Source organism: Somniosus microcephalus, chromosome 16 (assembly GCF_052327205.1).
Source record: "Somniosus microcephalus isolate GS21.2 chromosome 16, FLI_Smic_1.0, whole genome shotgun sequence".
NCBI lineage: Eukaryota > Metazoa > Chordata > Chondrichthyes > Squaliformes > Somniosidae > Somniosus > Somniosus microcephalus.
In genome coordinates, this window is record NC_141002.1 from 38,462,002 (window position 1) to 38,486,168 (window position 24,167).

General features: G+C 44.1%; 1 protein-coding gene across 4 annotated transcripts in view; it reads left to right on the forward strand.

Annotated features, from left to right (window-relative positions):
* Nucleotides 1–24,167, forward strand: part of nup50 (nucleoporin 50) — an 87,442-nt gene that overhangs the window by 3,645 nt on the left and 59,630 nt on the right. For all 4 annotated transcript variants that reach the window (XM_086008828.1, XM_086008827.1, XM_086008829.1 and 1 more), the window contains 2 exons: nt 2,848–2,926; nt 13,338–13,421. In XM_086008828.1, the coding sequence (XP_085864954.1) occupies nt 2,848–2,926; nt 13,338–13,421 (163 nt within the window). The remainder of the gene's footprint in view (nt 1–2,847; nt 2,927–13,337; nt 13,422–24,167) is intronic.

Genomic DNA, 24,167 nt, shown 5'->3' on the forward strand with positions numbered 1-24,167 from the left:
AGAGAAAACGGGGAACTACAGACCAGTTTGCCTGACATCAGTAGGAGGGAAAATGCTAGAATCTATTATTAAGGACGTGGTGACAGGGCACTTAGAAAATAATAATAGAATTGGGCAGAGTCAACACGGATTTATGAAAGGGAAATCGTGTTTGACAAATCTGTTCGGAGGTTGTAACTAGCAGAATAGATAAGGGGGAACCAGTGGATGTGGTGTATTTGGATTTTCAGAAGGCATTCGATAAGGTGCCACACAAGAGGTTATTAAACAAAATTAGGGCTCATTGGATGGGGATGGGGGTAATATACTAGCATTGATTGAGGATTGGTTAACGGACAGAAAACAGAGTAGGAATAAATGGGTCATTTTTGGGTTGGCAGGCTGTAACTAGTAGGGTACTGCAAGGATCTGTGCTTGGGCCTCAGCTATTCACAATCTACATCAATGATTTGGATGAGGGGACCAAATGTAATATATCCAAGTTTGTTGATGATACAAAGTTGGGTAGGAATGTAAGTTGTGAGGAGGATGCAAGGAGGCTTCAAGGGGATATAGACAGGCTAAGTGAGTGGGCAAAAAAAATGGCAAATGGAATATAATGTGGAGAAATGTGAAGTTATCCACTTTTTGGTAGGAAAAATAGAAAAGCAGAGTATTTTCTAAATGGTGAGAGATTGGGAAATGTTGGTGTTCAGAGGGACCTGGGTGTCCTTGTACATGAATCACTGAAAGTTAACATGCAGGTACAGCAAGCAATTAGGAAAGCAAATGGTATGTTGGCCTTTATTACAAGAGGATTTGAGTACAAGAGTAACGACGTCTTACTGCAATTATATAGGGCCCTGGTGAGACCACACCTGGAGTATTGGGTACAGTTTTGGTCTCCTTACCTAAGGAAAGATGTACTTGTCATAGAGAGAGTGCAACGAAGGTTCACCAGACTGATTCCTGGGATGGGGGGATTGTCTTTGAGGAAAGATTGAGTAGACTAGGCCTATATTCTCTGGAGTTTAGAAGAATGAGAGGTGATCTCATTGAAACATACAAAATTCTTACAGGGCTTGATAGGGTAGATGCAGGGAGGATGTTTCCCCTGGCTGGGGAGTCTAGAACCAGGGGTCACAGTCTCAGAATAAGGGGTCGGCCATTTAGGACCAAGATGAGGAGAAATTTCTTCACTTAGAGGGTGGTGAATCTTTGGAATTCTCTACCCCAGAGGGCTGTGGAGGCTCAGTCATTGAGTATATTCAAGACAGAGATCGATAGATTTTTGAATATTAAGGGAATCAAGAGATATGGGGATAGTACAGGAAAATGGAAATGAGGTAGAAAATCAGCCATGATCTTATTGAATGGTGGAGCAGGCTCAAGAGGCCAAATGACCTACTCCTGCTCCTATTTCTTATGTTCTTAACAGTGTGTTCTTCCAGTGTCCTGGCCAACATTCCTCCCTCAACCAACACCACCACAGACGGATTATCGGGTCAATCTGTCTGTGTCTTGTGTGGGACCTTGCTACAGGAAACTTTCTGATATCCGGCACTGACTGGACCGAGCTGGTGCCGTAACATCAAAAGTGCAGGACATACCAGAGTTAAATGTTTAAACATACGGAACTGAGAAGCTCCGTGTGAATCAACAAACCCTGTTGCTTAGAAACAGCTTCAAAACAGTCGGCTGCAGCTGCAAGCGCCTGTAGCTGAAGCTGTTGCTATAGCTACAGACCTTGCAGTGCTTGACTGGGGGGGGGGGGGAAAAGCAACGAGAACTAAAAAAAATATAGAAAACGGCTCCTGATTTTTGCTGTTAGATCGAGTATTCCGGACATATAACCTCCCGGATAAACCAAAGTTTCCTGTACTAGCAAATTAGCTGCTGTTTTCTTACATAACAGTGACTGCAGTTCAAAAGTAATTAATTGGTTGTATAGCGCTTTAGTGCAGAGGATGTGTTACGCTTTTCCCCTCTCCCTTTCCTTACCTTTTCCTCCCCCCCACCCCCGACTCAACTACTTAACACCTTCTCTAGCCTCCCCTCCTCTCCCTTCGTAAACTCCAGTTTGTGCTTCACTCTGATGCCCTTGTCCTGTACCGCATTAACTCCCATTCTTCCATCTGTGCTATCTTTACTGGCCCTGTGCCACCTAACATTAAATATTAAATTTTAAATCTTTGTCCTTGTCTATAAAACCCTTCATCTCTCCTGAGATCACTTTACCTCTCTCCCGCTCTTTCCACTTTAAAAAAAAAAAAAAAAAAAAAAATCTGTCAAAACCCATCTATTTTGCCTTGGGACGTCCCACAGCTGTTTATAGCCCATGAGTTAATTTTTGAAGTGTAGTCCTGTTATTATGTAGACAAACATGGCAGCCAATTTGCACACAGTCAGGTTGCACAAACAGAACATGAGATAATCTTTCTTGGTAATGTTGGTTGAGGAATAAATATTGGCTCGGAAAACTCCCCTGTTCTTTGAATTGTGTCAGCGTAATTCTTTTACGCTCACCTGAGCGGGAAGACAGGGCTTCAACTTGCCGTCTCGCCTGAAAGACCCTATCTCTATCAATGCAGCACTTCCTCAGTATTGCACTAAAGGGTTAGTTGATTTATATGCTCAAAATCCCGGAGAGGGTCATGAACCTACAACCTTCCGATATTAAATCGAAGTTAACCTCTAATAAAGTTACAGTTGATAGGAATTACATTTTAATTGATCAAATTTTGGGCTTTTCTCTATTTTTGCCCTTAGAATTCCAATGAATAACTGCATAATACTTTAGTTTATAGTTTGATTTTAGGCCAGTCATCTAGTTATATCAAAAGAATAATCTTGCCAATTTTGTTTCAGTAACAACATAATGGCGAAGAGAACTGCAGACAAGGAACTAACTGACCGGAATTGGGATCAGGAAGAAGAATCTGAAGAGGTGTGTATAGTTTCTATTAGGGATGAATGTTGTTAACTTGCCACGCTAAAATGCAAGTTTTTTTTTGGGTGGGGTGTGATGGTTGAGTGATGAGCAGCAGTTCTCTGCGCTACTGTAACATGTTAAATGACAGGAGTGGGAAGGAGAGGATGAACTGAACCTGAGTCTACATGACAAATTCGGTGGTACTGCATTGGCAACTGGTTAGGAGGTGAAGCAAAGTCAGAAAAGGTTTAAGATGGTTTTGTAGCTGCGGATTGCAGGGTATGTCTATCCAATTTGATTGGTTTAGGGAAAAAAATGATTGTCAGAAAGCCCCTATTTCCATTTGCTATCATTGAAAAATAATCTGTGAAGAATGGTAGACATATAGAGTTGTAGAATAGAAGTGCAGTGGGACTTATTTTTAATCCTACAAAGAACACCAAACAATGCATTCTTCATATTTGCACTCCAATGGTGCACCAAATCCATCTTTTGCAGCTTCAGGTGTATGTCATATGAATCTTTTTTCCCTCACTGCTGTTGGGGTATAGCAGTCAAAGACCCATTCAGTGGAGTGCTATAATACCTCTTGGCTGGAGGGTCTAGAATGAGGGGTTACAGTCTCAGGATACAGGGTAGGACATTTAGGACTGAGATGAGAAATTTCTTCACTCAGAGGGTGGTGAACCTGTGGAATTCTCTACCACAGAAGGCTGCGGAGGCCAAGTCACTGAATGTATTTAAGAAGGAGATAGATAGATTTCTAGACACAAAAGGCAGCAAGGGGTATGGGGAGAGAGCGGGAACATGGTATTGAGATAGAGGATCAGCCATGAACATATTGAATGGCGGAGCAGGCTCGAAGGGCCGAATGGCCTACTCCTCCTATTTTTCTATGTTCTATGTTTCTATGAAATCTTGAGTACTACACAGGACCATATTTGTGAGGAACATAGTCTGGCTTCCAGAAAATCGGTGAAGAGGCTTTTAAAATAGTGCTATAGTAATTTTGTTGAGGATGTAGTGCACAGTATAGTGAGATTTTTAAAGTAATGCATAGAAAATTAAGTGGATTTGGAAAAGCATACCACAAATTAAATTATGTCACTTTGTTGTATGGGTGTTCTGGTTGGAGGTGGGGGCCATTTGGTGTGTTTTTGGGGGGGGGGGGATCACAGAAATGGCAGTGCTTGAGCAGAAGATTATGTGTAATGGGGAATAAAGTCAGTTAAAATTCTGTGACATTGAGGAGCGTCTACTACTGTTGCTCTTCCCACACTTTTCTACAATTAGCATGATTTGTTAATCTCAAACATAAGTCAGATGTGCCACAACACCTCGATATACCTTGATTTGGATAGTTAATACTGTGATTTGACTACATGCAATGAGCAAACCGAGATGTTCTAATTTTAAAGCTTAAAAAAGCAAATATAGTCGTGGCTGTTTTACCCTATTCATGGGTTGTTTGCATATAGATAAGCTGAGCACATTGCAGCTTCCCTATGCAATTCTTCCCATTACAACATAATAAACATACTGCTGGGTCATGCTACTTCATCTAATCTGGAGATAGGATGGAGGAAGATTGACAATTGGTTTGATTCTAGTAATTGATTTTCTGAAGAATGTTGAACTACAGAGAGGTGGAATGTAGGTTTAATTTTCTTAATCCTCTTCCTAACTCCGAGTTCACAGTGCAAACTATGGTATTTTGTATTCGTTCTGAGCAGAGAGCAGCAACATCCTGAAAGGGCAGGAGAGCTATCACCATGTCATTGCAATGTGCCTCCCAGGAGCTGGTTTGAGAGCAGCACAAGCTGAGAGTGAGGAGCATGTCCGCTACATAAGAACATAAATAGGAGCAGGAGTAGGCCAGTCGGCCCCTCGAGCCTGCTCCGCCATTCAATAAGATCATGGCTGATCTGATCCTAACCGCCAATCCACTATCACAGAACCATCTCCTGAATCTAACAGAATTAGACACACGAAATAGGAGCAGGATCAGGCTACACGGCCCCGGGCCCGCTCCGCTACCCACAGGGCCATGACCATTCCGAACCTAGACTCATGTCCAAATTCCTGCCCGCTCCCCGTAACCCTTAATTCCCTTTACTTCTAGGAAACTGTCTATTTCTGTTTTCAATTTATGTAATGATGTAGCTTCTACAGCTTTTTGGGGCAGCATATTCCATGGACCTACCACCCTCTGAGTGAAGTAGTTCCTCCTCATCTCAGTTTTGAAAGAGCAGCCCCTTATTCTAAGACTATGCCCCCTAGTTCTAGTTTCACCCATCATCGGGAACATCTTCCCCGCATCCACCCGATCCAACCCCTTCACAATCTTATATGTTTCAATAAGAGTAATATATTGATTGGTGAGACCATGACAGTGGAGGGAACTTTAAATAAGCATGCACTAAGAAAAAGTTTGAAGTCCAACAACACAAAACTGCACTTTCACCAAAACAGGTTTGATAATATGTTGGCTTGTAATTATTTTTTAAATCAACCTAGAAGATTGTAATGGGAGGTCACATCGATTTGTTTGTGGTAGACACATTTCAGAACCTGATCCTTTCAACATTGTGATTAACCAGGCATTAATTTTAGTAACACAAAGTTGCACTTCAATCGCTGGTTAACTTGAAAAGTCTATCATATTGACCTCTGTGGCCCATCACTATCCTTTTTAATTCTCTCTTCTCACTGGCTTTCTCCTCTCCTTGAGGTCATTGCTGGCTAATGTGCAGTTCTTCAGGCTGGTTGCTCTCAGGCTAATAATTCTTTATGCGTGAACCTTGAGTGTCAGAGGCCGTTTGATCATGGGGACATCATGGCCAAGTTTGATTTTTGTCCTTGCCCAACGTAAAATAAGAACTTGCATTTAGATAGCGCCTTTCACAACATCAGGATGTCCCAAAGCGCTTTACAGCCAATGATGTCCTTTTTGAGGTGCAGTCACTGTTGTAATTTAGGAAACACGGCAGCTAATTTGCACAGAGCAATGTGATCATGACCAGTTAATCTGTTGTCATTTAGTATTGGTAAAGGGATAAATATTGGCCTGGACACGGGAGAACTGCTCCCCTTTTCGAAATAATGCTATAGTATCTTTTGCGGTCCACTTGAGCAAGCAGATGGAGCCTTGATTTAATGTTTCATCCAAAAGACCGCGCCTCCAATGGTGCAACACTCCCTCAGTACTGCATTGGAGTGTCAACCTAGAGGTTGTGTTCAGGTCTCTGGAGTGGGACTTGAACCAACAACCTTCTGACCCTGAATCACGAGTGCCACCACTGAGCCACAGCATTTCCAGCAAGAGTTGTTGGATAGTGAGCAGGAACTCTAGCCAACTTTCCTTTCTCCAGCCACAGGGTGCTAAGCCCACTTTCAGCACCCATCTCACTATGATAAACTTAGTACAGATTGTGTATTAAACCTGGCAAATTCCTGTTTTGTGGGACTTAGTTGCTCACTGGTTAAGCTTGTGCTCGATGCGCAGCTCTGTTTTCCTTTGTACTGTTACTTGACCAGCTATTCCAGCCCTGTAAGTTGGTAACTTGTGTGTTACTCCGTGAACAAAAATAATCAGTCCAATAAGCTCTTGAGGCTGCTGATCTGAAGTAATGCATTAATTTCAAATCCAAGTCGTCATCCCTTTTCTTCCCCCCCCCCCCACCCCCGTTCTCCCCTCCCTCAAAAACTGCTATCCCTTCAAGATTGGGTGTTACATTTAAATTTAATAAAAATCAAGTTGTATTATCTTGCCTGTTTGAGAAGTTATCATGTATACCTAAAAGCTGTACAGTACATAGGACTGATTCTGGATGCTATCTTGTCAAAGGCTTCAGCCTAGAATTGACTTCTGCTTTTGAGAGCAAGGGACTTCTAGGCTTACTGGCTTCAAATTACCAGTATCTTGCTTTGATCCCTTTTTCAAGTACCCATTGTTGGAGAGAGTTGAAATAATTTGAGCCATGCCACTAGGGGATAGCTTTATTGACTTTAAACTTCTGAAGGATGTTTTTAACTTTTGTCCAGTTTTGGTTTGATATGATTGCTACTCGTCAATTAGACTTTTGGTCGCTGATCTTGCATTGGTATCGCATTGTATTTACAGCACAGAAATGGGCCATTTGGCCCAACAGGTCCATGCAATAACATCTCGGAGTCATCCATACGAGCCTCCTCTCACCCTTCTTCATCTAATCCCATCAACATATCCTTCTATTCCTTTCTCCTTCATCTGTTTATCTGTGTGGCCTCTCTTCATTCTCCCAGCCATGTTCAATTCTCAGAGGAAGCGCTACCAGGCCACCCATGTCTGGAAGCAACTTGTTGCAGCACAAGATTTTAAATGACCAAAAAATCTACATCAACACCAGCCAGCTCATTCCCTGTAGAATATTCAAACTTTAGCCAAGTATAGAAAAGCTCCAAAAACACAGGCAACTGCACCATCAGCCAGAATAAATAATACAGCAACTAACCTGTAAGTAGTACATGATCCCTTTTTAATAGTGCTTGTGGGGTGGGGGGGGGGGGGGGCGCGTTCTTCATTCCGTTTAACGTCATGTTCAGCTGTGCAAGGTTAAGACAGGGCGTTGGCTGAGATGTGGAGTTTGAAAATGACAGCGCTGACATCACATCAGCGTTGTGCACTGATTTGTGCCACCTCGCTGCTCTAGATGTTGCCAGCAGTCGTTGGGCACGTGCACAAAAGCCTCTTAACCCAAGATGGCATCCTGCGCACTTCCCGTCAGAAGTGTGCGCATCTTAGACCCCATTTTCGATCCTTGCATGGCCGCCTAGCACCATTTATAAAAATTAAAAAAAACAACAGCAGGCTGCATGGCCCAATTTAGTCCTTGGAGACTTTCACAACCTCCGACATCCCAGGAGTGCTTCACAGTCAATGAAGTACCTTTTGAAGTGTAGTCTTTTTTAAAATTCGTTTATGGGATCAGGGCATCGCTGGCAATTCCAGCATTTATTGCCCATCCCTAGTTGCCCTTGAGAAGGTGGTGGTGAGCCGCCGCCTTGAACTGCTGCAGTCCTTGTGGTGATGGTACTCCCACAGTGCTGTTAGGTAGGGAGTTCCAGGATTTTGACCCAGCATCGATGAAGGATCGGTGATATACTTCTAAAGTCAGGATGGTGTGTGACTTGGAGGGGAACTTGGAGGTGGTGGTGTTCCCATGCGCCTGCTGCCCTTGTCCTTCTAGGTGGTAGAGGTCGTGGATTTGGGAGGTGCTGCTGAAGAAGCCTGGGCAAGTTGCTGCACTGCATCTTGTAGATGGTACACACTGCAGCCACAGTACGCCGGTGGTGGAGGGAGTGAATGTTTAAGGTGGTGGATGGGGTGCCGATCAAGCGGGCTGCTTTGTCCTGGATGGTGTTGAGCTTCTTGAGTGTTGTTGGAGCTGCACTCATCCAGGCAAGTGGAGAGTATTCCATCACACTCCTTACTTGTGCCTTGTAGATGGTAGAAAGGCTTTGGGGAGTCCGGGGGTGAGACACTTGTCGCAGAATACCTAGCCTCTGACCTGCTCTTGTTGCCACAGTATTTATGTGGCTGGCCCAGTTAAGTTTCTGGTTAATGGTGACCCCCCAGGATGTTGATAGTGGGGGATTTGGTGATGGTAATGCCATTGCAAGTCATGGGGAGGTGGTTAGACTCTCGCTTGTTGGAGATAGTCATTGCCTGGCACTTCTGTGGCACGAATGTTACCTGCCACTTATCAGCCCAAGCCTGAACGTCGTCCAGGTCTTGATGCAGTCCATGCCCGTATGCAACATTATCTGAGGAGTTGTGAATGGCGCTGAACACTGTGTAGTCATCAGCGGACATCCCCATTTCTGAACTTATGTTGGAGGGAAGGTCATTGATGCAGCAGCTGAAGATGGTTGGGCCTAGGGCACTGCCCTGAGGAACTCCTGGGGCTGTGATGATTGACCTTCAATCATCACAACCATCTTCCTTTGTGCTAGGTATGACTCCAGCCAGTGGAAAGTTTTCCCCCTGATTCCCATTGACTTCAGTTTTACTAGGGCTCCTTGATGCCACACTTGGTCAAGTGCTGCCTTGATGTCAAGGGCAGTCACTCTCACTTCTCATCTGGAATTCAGCTCCTTTGTCCATGTTTGGACGTAGGCTGTAATGAGGTTGGGAGCAGAGTGGACTTGGCGGAACCCAAACTGGGCATCAGTGAGCAGGTTATTGGTGAGTAAGTGCCGCTTGATAGCACTGATGACACCTTCCATCACTTTGCTGATGATTGAGAGTAGACTGATGGGGCAGTAATTGGCTGGGTTGGATTTGTCCTGCTTTTTGTGGACAGGACATACCTGGGCAGTTTTTCATATTGTTGGATAGATGCCAGTGTTGTAGCTGTACTGGAACAGCTTGGCTGGAGATGCAGCTAGTTCTGGAGTACAAGTCTTCAGCACAATAGCCGGGATGTTGTCAGGGCCTATAGTCGTTGCTGTATCCAGTGCGCTCAGCCGTTTCTTGATATCACGTGGAGTGAATTGAATTGGCTGAAGACTGGCTTCTGCGATGGTGGGGACCTCGGGAGTAGGCTGATTGGATCATCCACTCGGCACTTCTGGCTGAAGTTGGTTGCAAACGCTTCAGCCTTGTCTTTTGCACTCACGTGCTGGGCTGCATCATCATTGAGGATGGGGATATTCATGGAGCCTCCTCCTCCCGTTAGTTGTTTAACGGTCCACCACCATTCACGACTGGATGTGGCAGGACTGCAGAGCTTTGATCTGATCCGTTGATTGTGGGATCACTTAGCCCTGTCTATAGCATGCTGCTTCTGCTTTTTAGCATGCATGTAGTCCTGTGTTGCAGCTTCCCCAGCTTGGCACCTCATTTTTTAGGTACGCCTGGTGCTGCTCCTGGCATGCTCTTCTGCATTTGTTGTTGAACCAGGGTTGGTCCCCTGGCTTGGTGGTAATGGTAGAGTGAGGGATATGCTGGGCCATGAGGTTACAGATTGTGGTTGAATACAATTCTGCTGCTGCTGATGACCCACAGCACCTCATGGATGCCCAGTTTTGAGCTGCTATATCTGTTCTGAATCTATCCCATTTAGCACGGTGGTAGTGCCACACAACACGATGGAGGGTGTCCTCAGTGTGAAGACGGGACTTAGTCTCCATCATGACTGTGCGGTGATCACTGCTGCCAATACTGTCATGGACAGATGCATCTGCGACAGGTAGATTGGTGAGGACGAGGCCAAGTAGGTTTTTCCCTCGTTGGTTCACTCGCCAGTGTAATGCAGGAAATGCAGCCGCCAATTTGCACACAGCAAGATCCCACAAGCAGCAATGTAATAATGACCTGACGATCTGTTTTAGTGATGCAAACGTAAAATACTGCGGATGCTGGAAATCTGAAATAAAAACAGAAAGTGCTGGAAACACTCAGCAGGTCAGGCAGCATTGGGCACAGAGAAACAGTCAACGTTTTGGGTTGAACCCTTCTGCAGAACTGGAAAAGGTTAGGGAGGAGAGATTTTTAAGCAGGGGCAGGGAGATGGGGAGGAAAGAACAAAGCGAAGGTCTGTGGAAGCCAGGAGAGATTGAATGATAAAAGGGGTGATGGTGCAAGGCAAAAGGAGAGGTAATGGGACAAGTTAAGAAACAAAAGATGGCTCTAGATGTTGTGTGGATGATGATGGCTGCAACATTAACAGCTACTATGTGAGGAAACGAGGAAAAAAATATATAAAGAAATAGAGAGGCCAATTTATAGTCTGAAATTTTTTTACTTGGTGTTACGTCCAGAAGGCTATAAAGTGCCTAATAGAAAGAGGAGGTGCTGTTCCTTGAGCTTACGTTGAGCTTCATTGGAACAATGTAAGAGGGCGAGGGCAGAGAGATCAGAGTGGGAGTGGAGGGGAGAATTCAAGTGACAAGCGACCGGAAGCGGTCACCCAATCTGCGTTTGGTCTATCTAAGATTGTCCAGGGCATCTCCTGTTCCTTTGTAACAAGGAACATCAGGTTAAATTGATTAGCAGTTAAACCAAAGATGACCATTATGTCAAGGTCTAAAGATTTGGAGAAAAAGAAACTTCACTTCAGTATACATTCTGGGCAAAGTCTCACACATCCCGTGCTACCTCAATCAGACAGGATTTAGCCAATCTGGCCGTCCCTCTTGTTAATCCATCTGAACCACAGGAGCAGATTTAACAAGCCATCCCAAAAACAAATAGACTGGATATTGTTGGTGGGAGGAAAACACCTGATGAACCAAATGACTTATTCTGTTAAGTTTTCTCATTATTACACCAGACATTAGTAATAACTTTGTTTACAACATTTGTTGGAAGGAGGTGAGAAACTAAAGCTGGAGTTAACATCCACTCAGTGCAAACATAAACCCATTAGGGATTCATGCCTCATGCCTTTAGTACCCTCAATTATCTCTTGGGTTATACCACCACTTTTTCATTGAAGTACACCCAAAACCACTTTGCATGGGAGGAAAAACCCTTGTAGAACTGCATCCTAATTAAGATTAAAAAGTGCTTCCCTTTCCCTCCCGCATTGGTATTGTTCAGCTTTAATCAGACACTCCTTCACGTTAACATTTCCAGTTCAGGACCGTCTTCTTGGGTTACACATCCACAGCTCACTTTTGTCTGAGTTACACCGCATGAATTGAAACAGTAAAAAAAGTTTTGTCTGAAGAGGTTCACCAAGACACTCGCTGTCTAGCGATCGGGATAATTAAAAAAAAAAAAAGTTAACCTAAAAGTAAATATATTCCAAATACAAGAAAAATATATAACAATTCACTTTCCTGCCTTCACTTTACTGAGTGGCCGTCTGTCTGAGGACTTGTGTCCTTTGGAAACTACACAGAGTCAAATTTAAACCTCTTTCAATGTTTCATTGCATGAGAGTCCAAAGTCCAGAATCTCTCTCATTACTTCTAAGCTAGTTCTTCATTGTGCAAACTGATTATTTTCCTAAAATCTCAGCCTACAGAAGATTCCATAACTCATGTAAAGTTATGTGATTAAGTAATACTGCCTTGGCCTTTGAAACAGAAGACCAGGGACTTTCCTTTCATCTCTCCACAATGAATTCAAAACAACTCCCAGAGGTGGAAAGGCAATGCTGTAGTGTGACACAGAGACCCATATCAGGAACCTGAAATCAAACTGATGTTGAAGATTGTAAAGTCTAAAAAAAACCGTCATCAAAATAATTAGCACACAACTTGCATACCCTAAGAACTGGGGACTTATGTTGTTGTTATTGTTATCAGTCAGGCTCCCGCAATGTGCTGATCCAAAGTGTGGCTGGAGACTGCCTTCCTGCGCGGAACATGCAAGGAGCAGGTCCAGGAAACTGAACGGGGGCGAGCGCAGGCCTCGGCAACAAGTCACCGAGTGCGCGTCTCATGCCCCGAATCTCAGCCGCCGGGCCCAGCACCTCCCAGTTTTTCGCCTGTTTCCATTGAGTCCGACTATTTCTCTTTGAATGCACCACGGCCCTGGGGAGCATGCGCAATCTCAGCGGGGAAATCAACGAGGTAGATAGAGCGGTTGCTAGGGCGCAGAGAATTGAGAGTCCTATGGCCGCCATTAGTCAACCGCTGTCTGAGATGACGCTTGCCGGGCTCCAGGGCTCTTGCCAAACCCCGTTCCAATTCGGATCGTCTCTGTGAGGTTCCCGGGCCATTCTTTCAGTGCTATGACTTTTTCCCGCTAGTTCAGTATTGGGCCCCTTCCACCCTGCTCCAGCTGTCCAGTGCGTGGCCTGTGAATTTAAGTGCACGGGAGCTTACAGATCCTTAGAGGGAACATAGCTGATGAGATACATTGGAAAAAGCTCTGCTGTAACTATATTATGCCACTCACTACTAAATTAGTAACGCTCTCAAATGAATTATAAACATTTGGTGTTTGCTTAATCTGAATTGAAACTTGCTCCTAGAGAGTATAAACTGCAATTTTCCAATGCTGGCAGATCTCTCTTTATTGTGACATGCTATTATGTAAAAACTGAAGAAAGAACTTTTATTGTAGCATCGTATCCTCCAACCATCTCGATGAATTGCTTTTGAAGTGCATTCACTGTTGTGCACAAATGCAGTAGCCAAGTAGGATGTAGCAATGTCCCACAAATGGTAAATGAGATGAAATCCCAGCTTTGGCGCTGTTGGTTGAGGAAGGCATGTTGGCAAAAGCACAGAAAATTCCCAGTTCTTGTTTGAATAGGCTAGTTCACCTGAACTACTGGAACCCACAACCTCCTGACTCCAAGGTGAGAATGTAACTGAGCCACACTGATGTTTTATTGCAACTTAAAAACTTAACCTTTTTCTATGAAAAAAGGATGTGGAATTATTGGTTGACATATCTTTTTACCACTGATGTACTTTTGCTTTCTAGGCAGGAACCTTCTCTGTTGCAAGTGAAGATGTGTTGAAAAACAGAGCTATCAAAAAAGCCAAACGCAGAAACATCCTCACTGAGGCAAGTTATATAATACAACAGTTTAATTACATTTTCGAGTGTTATGTGGAGCTTTGCAGCTCCAGACATGTATTAAAATGTTATTGAAACACACTCCCAGCTAGGCTTCCCTGCTCTCCAGGATTGAGAGAAATCGAGCAAGTCCCCATCTCCACAGATCAGACAAATTAACACCAAATTAAAAGCAAAATACTGTGGCTGCTGGAAATTGGACATAAAAACAGAAAATGCTGGAAATACTCAGCAGGTCAGGCAGCATCTGTGGAGAGAGAAACAGAGTTAACGTTTCAGGTCGATGACTTATCAGATTTCTGTTATGAAGAAAGGTCATCTACCTGAAACTTTAACACTCTTTCTCTCTCCACAGATGCTGCCTGACTTGCTGATTATTTCCAGCATTTTCTGTTTTTATTTAACACCAAATTAAAATTAATCTCTTTCAATAAACATGAGCTGGATATTCCCAGATAAAAATGTTCTGGAATTCTGTGGATAAGCTGTAACTACATTGCCGTGTCAGTGATCAGAAGTAATAAAGCTTAAAAAAAAAAGGGGATATTTTTCATTTTCCCAATCCATTCAGGATTTCCTGACCATATAGAGAATTACTATGTCTTGGGATAATAAATTAATAGGACAATGGGAGTAAAGTACTTGATTCCACCTGTAGCTTCCAAAACATGGTGCAGTTTTGTGTAGTAATGGCTTTCAAAAGCTTCAGTACCTTATTTTTTTGTTTCCCCCCCCCCCCCTTTTAATCTGCATCATTGATGTCTGTCTATTAATCTGAAAATGGGTGACGTGGCCTGATTTATCCAGCTATAAAAGATGTTAAGCCATGTTACCTTTTAGCATAGTGTTAGTTTGTCTGATCTATGGAGCTGGGGACTTGCACAATTTCTTTCTGAATCCTGGGGAGCAGGGAAGCCTAGCTGGGAGTGTTTAAATGATAATTACAGGAAACTGTGTTATTCGGAGGCTAAATGTCCGGCAAGCTCGAGCCACCGGCAAAAATCAGGAGCTGTTTTGTTAGTTTTTTTTTCTTCTCGTGGCTTTTTTTTCAACAGTCAGGCTCTGCAAAGTCTCTGTAGCTTAGCAACAGCTTCAGAGAGACGCTTCCAAGGTACAGGCCGACTGTTTAGAAGCTGTTGCTAAGCAACAGTGTTTGTTGTCAGATACGGAGATGAAAAGCTCCGTATGCTTCAACATTAACGCTGGTGTGTCCGGCAGTTTCGAGGGAACGGCAACAGCTCGGTCCCGTCGGTGCCGGATAGCACAAAGTTTCCTGTACTCAAGTTTACTGTTGCATTATTTTTGAGGGCAGTGTATTTCCATTGGATGGCTATCGGATATTTTTAGAAAAGGGAGGAACTGTTTGTTGCATATGCAACTAACTTCAATTTTTGCACTTTTTGTTGAACTGTGTTTAAGTAATGAATATTTTGTATTGGTTTAACTTCTGAAGTTTACATTTTTGACATATCTCGCATTCCATTTTGATTAAGTCCACATGTGTGTTTATCTGCTCGTCTTGAGGAAATATTTGTCTGCATTCTCTGTTGCAGCATATTTGGGCAAAAACAATTTGAATCCTCAATTACCTATTCTGCCCAAAAATCTGTTATTACTTGACGTATTGGTTTACTTGGGTACTGTATAGATTTTATGTACTATATTGTTCGAAGCAAGTTAACAAAACATCATCAGATTTTGTTGTGAAGGTCACAGAGCAGATTGCAAGGATAAGATGGTACTTCTATTTTCACACCTGTTCTGCATTGCTATTTAGAGGGGTGTTCAGGTGGAATGCCCAAGACTGTCTTTGGAGTGCCCTTAATCTGGGCGCCTAACTGGCCAGACCACAGGGGAAAAAATGGTGGCAGGGCTACAAAGACACCCTCCTGCCTCGTATTGAAGGCGTAGGCCATGCTCTGCCTATCTGGAGAAGTTTTGGGAATCTTGGAGCAACCTGGTATTATGGATCTCTGCCCCCCTTTTCTTGACTTTTACACCTGGGGCTAATTCCAGGTTAATTATGGCTTCTCAGTCAGCAAGCATGTTCTGTGCATTTGGGGTAGTTTAAATACTGGAAACCATTGCTCAGCAATAGGAACATAATTTTCTGTATCCAAACATCATATGACAAGAGAATGGTAGCCTTGTTGGAAGGCCAGCAATCTATTACAGGAAACTTTGGTTTATCCGGAGGTTGTGTGTCCGGAAACCTCGATCTAACGGCAGAAATCAGCAGCCGTTTTGGTTAGGTTTTTTTTCGTCTAGCATTTTTTTAAATAGTCAGACTCTGGAAAGCGTCTCTGTAGCTTAGCAACAGCTTCAGAGACACTTCCAAGGTACGGGCTGAGTGTTTACAAGCTGTTGCTAAGCAACAGTGTTTGTTGTCAGATACGGAGATGAAAACCTCCGTATCCTTCAACATTAGCGCTGGTCTATCCGGAAGTTTTGATAGATCGGCAGCAGCTCGGTCCCGTCGGTGCCGGATATCGCGAAGTTTCCTGTAATATAAAGCAAAAATTTAATCTTAGTTAGTCAGTGGATGTATTTGCCAGCCATTGAAAGCTTTTATTATGCAGTATTTCTTTATATCAACCATTTGCAGCACAGACATTGATTGTTCAATGCAGTATGCATTCTAACTGTTAAGTTGAAAAGTTTGTTTTAAAGCACATGGACAATAAACCCTGGAAGAGGTTATGTTAGTCTTTTGTAGAACTTGTAGGGGTTCATTTTTTTAACACATAAATATGAAATTGTAGTAGTTGCCTCAGGGCAGAATTATTACATATCTCCCACAGCAGTGCATACACAATTTAATCCATCCTTCATAATTGTCCTAGAAGGTTTTCACAAGTATATTGCCATGCTGTGAAGCTTGGGGTGTTTTATGATATTCATAGGAACTGTTTCCAATTGTTGTGAACCTATTTCATGTGGCACTTGCCCTTTAAAATAATAACCTAGCATGCTGGGCTAAAGCTTGACATTAGTTTTGTGATTTGAGCAGTACAGCCTGTTCCTGCTGATAAACTATTGCGTTCTATCTTGGGTAACATTTTTGTCCACCCTGAATCTTACTTATTTAGGGACAGAATAACTAATTTTAAATTGTAATTTTTAAGACTTATGGAACATTTATATATAGTGGTAGGAATTTGTTGGAGACATTTTGTCTAAAGATATTGAAATGTGAGTTGAGTAAATGCTGAAATATACCCACCTACATCTAGCACTGAGTACTGAAGAACCTTTCAAAAGTATACAGACTGTTATATTGAGACAGAATTTGCGGTCAGCGGCAAAGCAATCGCCACTGACTTTGAAGAAAGTTGCTCACAAAAATCTCGCGATCTCTGTAGTGAAAACTTGAGCTTTCTCGATGTTAAATTAATTGTAGCGCTGTCAAAAGGGGATCCTAGCGTGGAGCAACAGTGATGTCTAAGCAACCAATCACATTGAAGAATTCTTACAGACGGCAAATCAGGAAATAAAAGGCACTGATTATCTTCACTTTTTAAAAACTTTACAGAGCGAAATAAAGAATGGGGCATACACATGGGGTTAAGGTAGAAGCTGAAATATCATAAAATATTAAAAATGTTTCTATTTTTAAAATCTCATAATTTTTATCATAATGGAGAAATGTGACATTCCACAAATATAAAATTAATTTTTCAGGGCCAGAACAGTTGTTCAACAGTCAATATGCCGTTAAAACCCCAGTTACACTTATTCCAACAAGGCTTAACTTTTTATGGGGTGTTTCACAGCGATATTGGAGCGGAAAAGCTTAAGTTTTCGTCAGTTCAACTGATTTCACTGATTGACGGCTATGGGGATCTGGGCCAATGTAATATTTTGATAGAACTGCTCTTGCAAGGAATACGTCTCTGCTTGGCCTGCAATCATCTAACTTTTTGTAGGTCACAGATGTAGCATATTAACCCAGATTATTTTAGATGCCTCTAGTATTTGCAAATTAGCTCTAATTCTTTGCACAACACTTGCTATCCAGCAGTAACTCTGTCTCTGACACGTGGTAACTTCCATCTGTCTTCTTATAACTTAATTCTGTAGACTTAATGCTTCTGATTTCTGCATTCATTCCCTTATCGATGCGAGATGTGTTAAACTGTTTCACTTCACCCATACAAAAGCGAAATACTGCAGATGCTGGAAATCTGAAATAAAACCAGAAAATGCGAGAAATACTCAGAAGGTCAGGCAGCATCTGTGGAGAGAGAAACACAGTTAACGTTTCAGGTCGATGACCCTTCGTCAGTTCTGCCTGACCCGCTGAGTATTTACAGCATTTTCTATGTTTATTTCACTTCACCCATATCTTTTTTTACTTTTGTTGATCCACTTTTCCAATATTTTATTATAACTTTTTTGAATATCTAGCATTTTCTCTTCTGCATCTCCTAACTTTACAGTTTGGAGATAAATGTTATGCATGGCTTAGAAAAAGGTCATGTGCTATTTCTTTTGCATGTGGTTATTAGGCTTAAGCTGGTGAGGCTTAAAATTTCCATATACTTATCTCCGAAACTGGGTATCTTCAAGGCAGTCGATAGTATGCTCACAGCACCACATTTTGTTCAAGGCTGACTTCATTTTGATCTCTTGGAATCTTCCAGCTCCTGGCTTTAAATTTCTTGTGCTTTTTAAAATATTAATAACTTGAAATTTTAAAAGCGCTTCAAAAAACTTGTCCGTTCCCTCTCGCAACAGGAACCTGGCATTTGTATCTGTGGGTAGTGGGATTCCCTGTAGAAATTCCTCATGCTGTTGAAAATGCAGCTGCCTCATTCCCAACCTGCTACTGGCTGCTGACCCATTCCAGACAAACAGGACCCCTACTACTCATGCCCCCACCCCTCCATTCAATCCCCCTCCTGCAATCCAACACTTATGCCAACCTCTCTGTTCCTGCACTATCTAAAAGTTAGTTCCTGCTGGGTCAGTGGTAGTACTCTCGCTTCTGAATCTGAAGGTCGTGGGACTCCAAAGATTTGACCACAGGCTGATGCTTCAGTGTTGCGCTATCGGAGGTACTATCTTTCAGATAAGCCATTAAGCTGAGGCCCATCAGTTGGATGTAGATATCCCATTACGCTATTTGCAGATCAGCAGAGGAATTCCAGTGGTGCCCTGGCAACCATTTATCCCTCAACCAACATAATTAAAAACATTATCTGATCATTTATCTCACTGCTATTTATGGGACTTTGCTGTGTGCAATTTGGTTGCTGTGTTTTCCTACACTTAAGGAAGTGACTACACTTCAAAAGTACAGTACTTTTGGGATGTCCTGAAGTTGCGAAAGGCGCTATATAAAATACAGGTTCTTTCTTAAATGTGTTGATGGTATTGTTTTTCTTTAAATTGGAATGACTGCTTTTAGGAAATGCGAACGGCAAGTCCGTGCAGTGGCCACAATATAGAAAATACTTTGTATGTGAAAATTCCAACATGTACCCAATTTATACATAGCAGAAAATTAGAGATTTACTGATTAGTAGTTTCCTATCTGCCCAAAACTGTGTTACTTTGGACTTTGTCATATAACCCAATCTGAAAGATAGTGATCATTGATTTGTTAACCGCAGACCCACAATATAACATTGAATAAAGTGCATTTTAATTGATTTGCCAGAGGCAGCAAAGCCTGAGTCAAACACTGATGCATTATTAACACTACTGCATTTCACTGGATCTATGATAATGTGAATAGCACCATCATAAGGTTTGGTGTTGGTGATTACCATAAATGTAAACTAATGCTCACTTTCAATCAAAAGCATCTAATCACAACAATAGACTTAAATGTTATGTACCAAATTATCTCGGCATTAGCTGGGTTTCATTTAAGATTATAGTACAGATTCAGTAAGGTTGGGCTCAATGTCTATTTTCAACATGGTGTGGCGATGCCGGAGTTGGACTGGGGTGGACAAATGTAAGAAGTCACACAACACCAGGTTATAGTCCAACAGCTTTATTTGAAATCACAAGCTTTTGGAGCGCTGCTCCTTCGTCAGGTGAAGTGGAGAATTGCATAAAGACACCGCTTATATAGTCAGAGAATAATGTCAGATGTTTACAGGTAATCTTACCAACTGCCATTTATCACACCTCGGCAGAGAGATAATCACAGCAATCAAAGGTGTGAATGGTGTCCAAACAGGTCAGTCAGGAAAACATTACATCAAAGAACAATGAGGTGGGGTCACAAGGGGTCAAATATTGCAGATGCTGGGGTCTGTATGAAAAACAAAAAAACAGACAAAACACTTTTTTTTTGCTGGAAATCACAGCAGGTCCGGCCGCATCTGTGTAGAGAGAACAAGCCAATGTCGACTCGAGTCTGGATGACCCTGCGTCAGGTGTGGTTACATGTTACATGCTCCGGGGGATCCTTTCCTGCAACGTATGAGGTAGACAACGTTGGCCGAGTCACATGAGTATGTACCATGTACCTGGTGGGTGGTGTCCTCACGTGTGATGGTATCTGTATCTGGGCATGGTACATCGGCGAGACCATGCAGACACTGCGACAATGGATGAACGGACACTGCGCAACAATCACCAGGCAGGAGTGTTCCCTCCCAGTCGGGGAACACTTCAGCAGTCAAGGACATTCAGCCTCCGATCTTCGGGTAAGCATTCTCCAAGGCGGCCTTCGAGACACACGACAACGCAAAATCGTCGAGCAGAAACTGATAGCCAAGTTCTGCACCCATGAGGACGGCCTCAACCGAGATCTTGGGTTCATGTCACGCTACATGTAACCCCACCTGACGCAGGGTCATCCAGACTCGAGTCGACATTGGCTTGTTCTCTCTACACAGATGCGGCCGGACCTGCTGTGATTTCCAGCAAAAAAAATGTGTTTTGTCTTTTTTTGTTTTTCATACAGACCCCAGCATCTGCAATATTTGACCCCTTGTGACCCCACCTTATTGTTCTTTGTAATGTTTTTCTGACTGACCTGTTTGGACACCATTCACACCTTTGATTGCTGTGATTATCTCTCTGCCGAGGTGTGTTAAATGGCAGTTGGTAAGATTACCTGTAAACATCTGACATGATTCTCTGACTATATAAGCTGTGTCTTTATGCATTTCTCCACTTCACCTGACGAAGGAGCAGCGCTCCGAAAGCTTGTGATTTCAAATAAAGCTGTTGGACTATAACCTGGTGTTGTGTGACTTCTTATATTTTCAACATAATATTGTTAGGCTGCCTGTGTATGGCTGTTCTTAAAAGTGTACAACCTCTTTTCCTGAGTAGCAGGCTGGCTGAGGTGTCTCACAATTCTACCTTTCTCTGATGCCCTAATTTCCCCTCTGGTGTACATCTGTGGTGAGTCCCAGTTGTCGTCTTCTCTTAACTTTGAATAACCTTGCATGCTATTGGCTGCTATACTGTAGTTTCTCTCTGCTTAAACTGGAATTAACTATTGAACACATTTTACATTCTCTGCTACTCTGATCTAAATCAGCTTCAGTCACTCTGTGTCTCTTTTTGCTCATGCATACATACAACACACAGCCTATTAATTAAAAAAAAAACGCTTAATACAAACTTGACCTGAACAAAGCTTTTGAAATTTACACTTTAGCTTTGCTTCAACTAATTTTGAAAAAACAACTGACCATAAACTGCTGGAAGCCTAAGAACAATATTCAGTAGTTTAGCTATCTAATTGGTACAGATGCGTTTGGGGTGATATACCTATCAATTCGTCCAATAAAAAGCGACGAGTTAGGAACGTAACTAAAGGTTTTTATTGACTAAATAACAGAGCCCACCCTCGTGGGTGATCGGGTCCAACAAGGAGGAATACCAGCCAGTCGACTACCTTTATACCTGGGCAGGTAGGTGGAGCCATGGGCGGAGTCGGAGGTGGTCAGCCCAGGTATAACAGCGCGACAAGAGGCGACCTCGTATAGTGATACAACAATGATAACAATACAACAGTGATAACTATAGTGTAACGATAGTGAACGATAAAAGTGGTTTACCACATTCACCCCTTGTTTAGATTTGAGTCCGGCGGGGTGAAGTGTACTACCAGTTCTGGTATGTCAGTCTGTCCGGAGGCCTCGTAAGCCTCTCCGATCGTCGCAGCGGCGGTGCTGCATTATCCGGTGTTAATGCTGGTGTCTGCGTGGTCGGCGAAGGCTCGTGGGGTTCCGGCATGCCGTCTACCTGGGCTGGAAGTGGTGGAGGGGGGGTAAAGGTGGTGTCTCCGGAGTGCCCGAGGGTGCGAGGTCTCGTAAGGAGACAGTGTCCTCCCGCCCGTCTGGGTAAGCCACGTAGGCGTACTGGGGGTTGGCGTGCAGGAGGTTCACCCTCTCGACCAGGGGGTCCGTTTTATGGGCCCTCACGTGCTTTCGCAGCAAGACGGGCCCCGGAGAGGTCAGCCAGGTTGGTAGAGTGGTTCCCGTAGTCGACTTCCTGGGGAAAACAAACATTCGTTCATGGGGGGTGGCGTTAACGGCAGTGCAAAGTAGTGACCGGATGGAGTGCAGCGCTGTCGGGAGGACTTCCTGCCAGCGGGAGGTTGGGAGGCCCTTAGACTTTAAGGCTAAGAGGACGGCCTTCCATACCGTCGCGTTCTCTCTTTCCACCTGGCCGTTCCCTCGGGGGTTGTAGCTGGTGGTCCTACTTGCTGCAATACCTCTCGCTAGTAGGAACTGACGGAGTTCCTCGCTCATGAAGGAGGAGCCCCGGTCACTATGTATATAGTTCGGGAACCCGAACAAGGCGAAGAGGTCGTTCAGGCACTTGATGACCGTGGTACTGGTCATGTCTGGGCAGGGGAAGGCAAAAGGGAAACGGGAGTACTCATCAACGATGTTGAGGAAGTACACATTGCGGTCAGATGACGGTAGAGGCCCCTTAAAGTCGATGCTCAGGCGCTCGAAGGGGCGGGTGGCCTTGATCAGGCTTGCTCTGTCCGGCCTATAGAAGTGCGGTTTGCACTCTGCGCAGGTCTGGCAGTTCCTGGTCATGGTCCTGACCTCCTCGATGGAGTAGGTCAGGTTGCGGGCCTTAATGAAATGGTAAAGTCTGGTGACCCCGGGGTGGCAGAGGTCGTTGTGGAGGGTCTGAAGTCTATCAATATGCGCGCTGGCGCATGTAATTCGTGAAAGAGCATCAGGGGGTTCGTTCAGCTTACCTGGCCGGTACAAGATATCATAATCGTAGGTGGATAGCTCGATTCTCCACCTCAAGATCTTGTCATTCTTGATTTTGCCCCATAGCTTGTTATTAAACATGAAAGCAACCGAACGTTGGTCGGTGAGGAGGGTAAATCGTTTGCCTGCCAGGTAATGCCTCCAGCGCCGTATCGCCTCCACAATTGCCTGGGCTTCCTTCTCGACCGACGAGTGTCGGATCTCGGGGCCCTGTAGGGTCCTTGAGAAGAAGGCCACCGGCCTCCCCTCCTGGTTAAGGGTAGCGGCTAGGGCGAAGTCGGATGCATCGCTCTCCACTTGGAAGGGGATGGACTCATCCACTGCGTGCATTGTGGCCTTGGCAATGTCTCCCTTGATGAGGGAGAAGGCCGCGCACGCTTCCTCCGTGAGGGGGAAGGATGTGGACTTCATGAGGGGTGATGTAAGTAAAAGGAGACTTACCATCAAGTAACTTTAAAGTAAGCTTTAAGTAACTTATAAACACACTATATACACAAGAGAGGTCTTTACCATGCCTCTGACAATACTGAACAGACCAGTATTTATACCAGTCCAACAGGAAGTGACATATGACAGGAAGTGAGGTATGTACACTGTTCATAGTTCATAGTTCACAGGAAGTGATGACATAACTTCCCGGAAGTTATCATTTTTATCACAAGGGGTCTGGTTTTGTCCGCATAATTGGGCACCCATTGGGCATAGTAGGCGAAGAGCCCCAGGGTTCTCTTAAGTGCCTTAGGGCAGTGGGGGAGGGGTAGCTCCATGAGGGGGCGCATTCTTTCGGGGTCGGGGCCGATGAGTCCGTTCTCTACTACACAGCCAAGGATGGCAAGGCGCGAGGTGTTAAACACACATTTCTCCTTATTGTAGGTGAGGTTCAGCCGTTGGGCCGTACGGAGGAATTTCTCCAGATTCACGTCATGGTCCTGCCGGTCGCGGCCGCAGATGGTGACGTTATCTAGATAGGGGAATGTGGCCTGCAGTCCGTTCTGGTCAACCATCCGGTCCATCTCCCTTTGGAAGACCGAGACCCCGTTGGTGACACCGAAGGGGACCCTAAGGAAGTGGTATAGGCGCCCATTCGCCTCGAAGGTGGTGTACTGGCGGTCCTCGGGGTGGATAGGGAGTTGGTGGTAGGCCGACTTAAGGTCGATGGTCGAGAATACGCGGTATTGTGCAATCTGATTGACCATGTCAGATATGCGGGGAAGGGGGTATGCGTCCAGCTGGGTGTATCTGTTTATGGTCTGGCTGTAGTCGATGACCAGGCGATTTTTATCGCCGGTCTTAACGACCACGACCTGGGCACGCCAGGGGCTGTTGCTCCCCTCGATAATGCCCTCTTTCAGGAGGCGCCGCACCTCAGAGCTAATGAATGCTCTGTCCCCAGCGCTGTACCGCCTGCTCTTGGTAGCGACGGGTTTGCAGTCGGGGGTGAGGTTAGCGAACAGGGAAGGTGGCGGCACCTTGAGGGTGGATAGGCTGCAGGTGTTACGCGGTGGGCGGTTTAACATTCGCT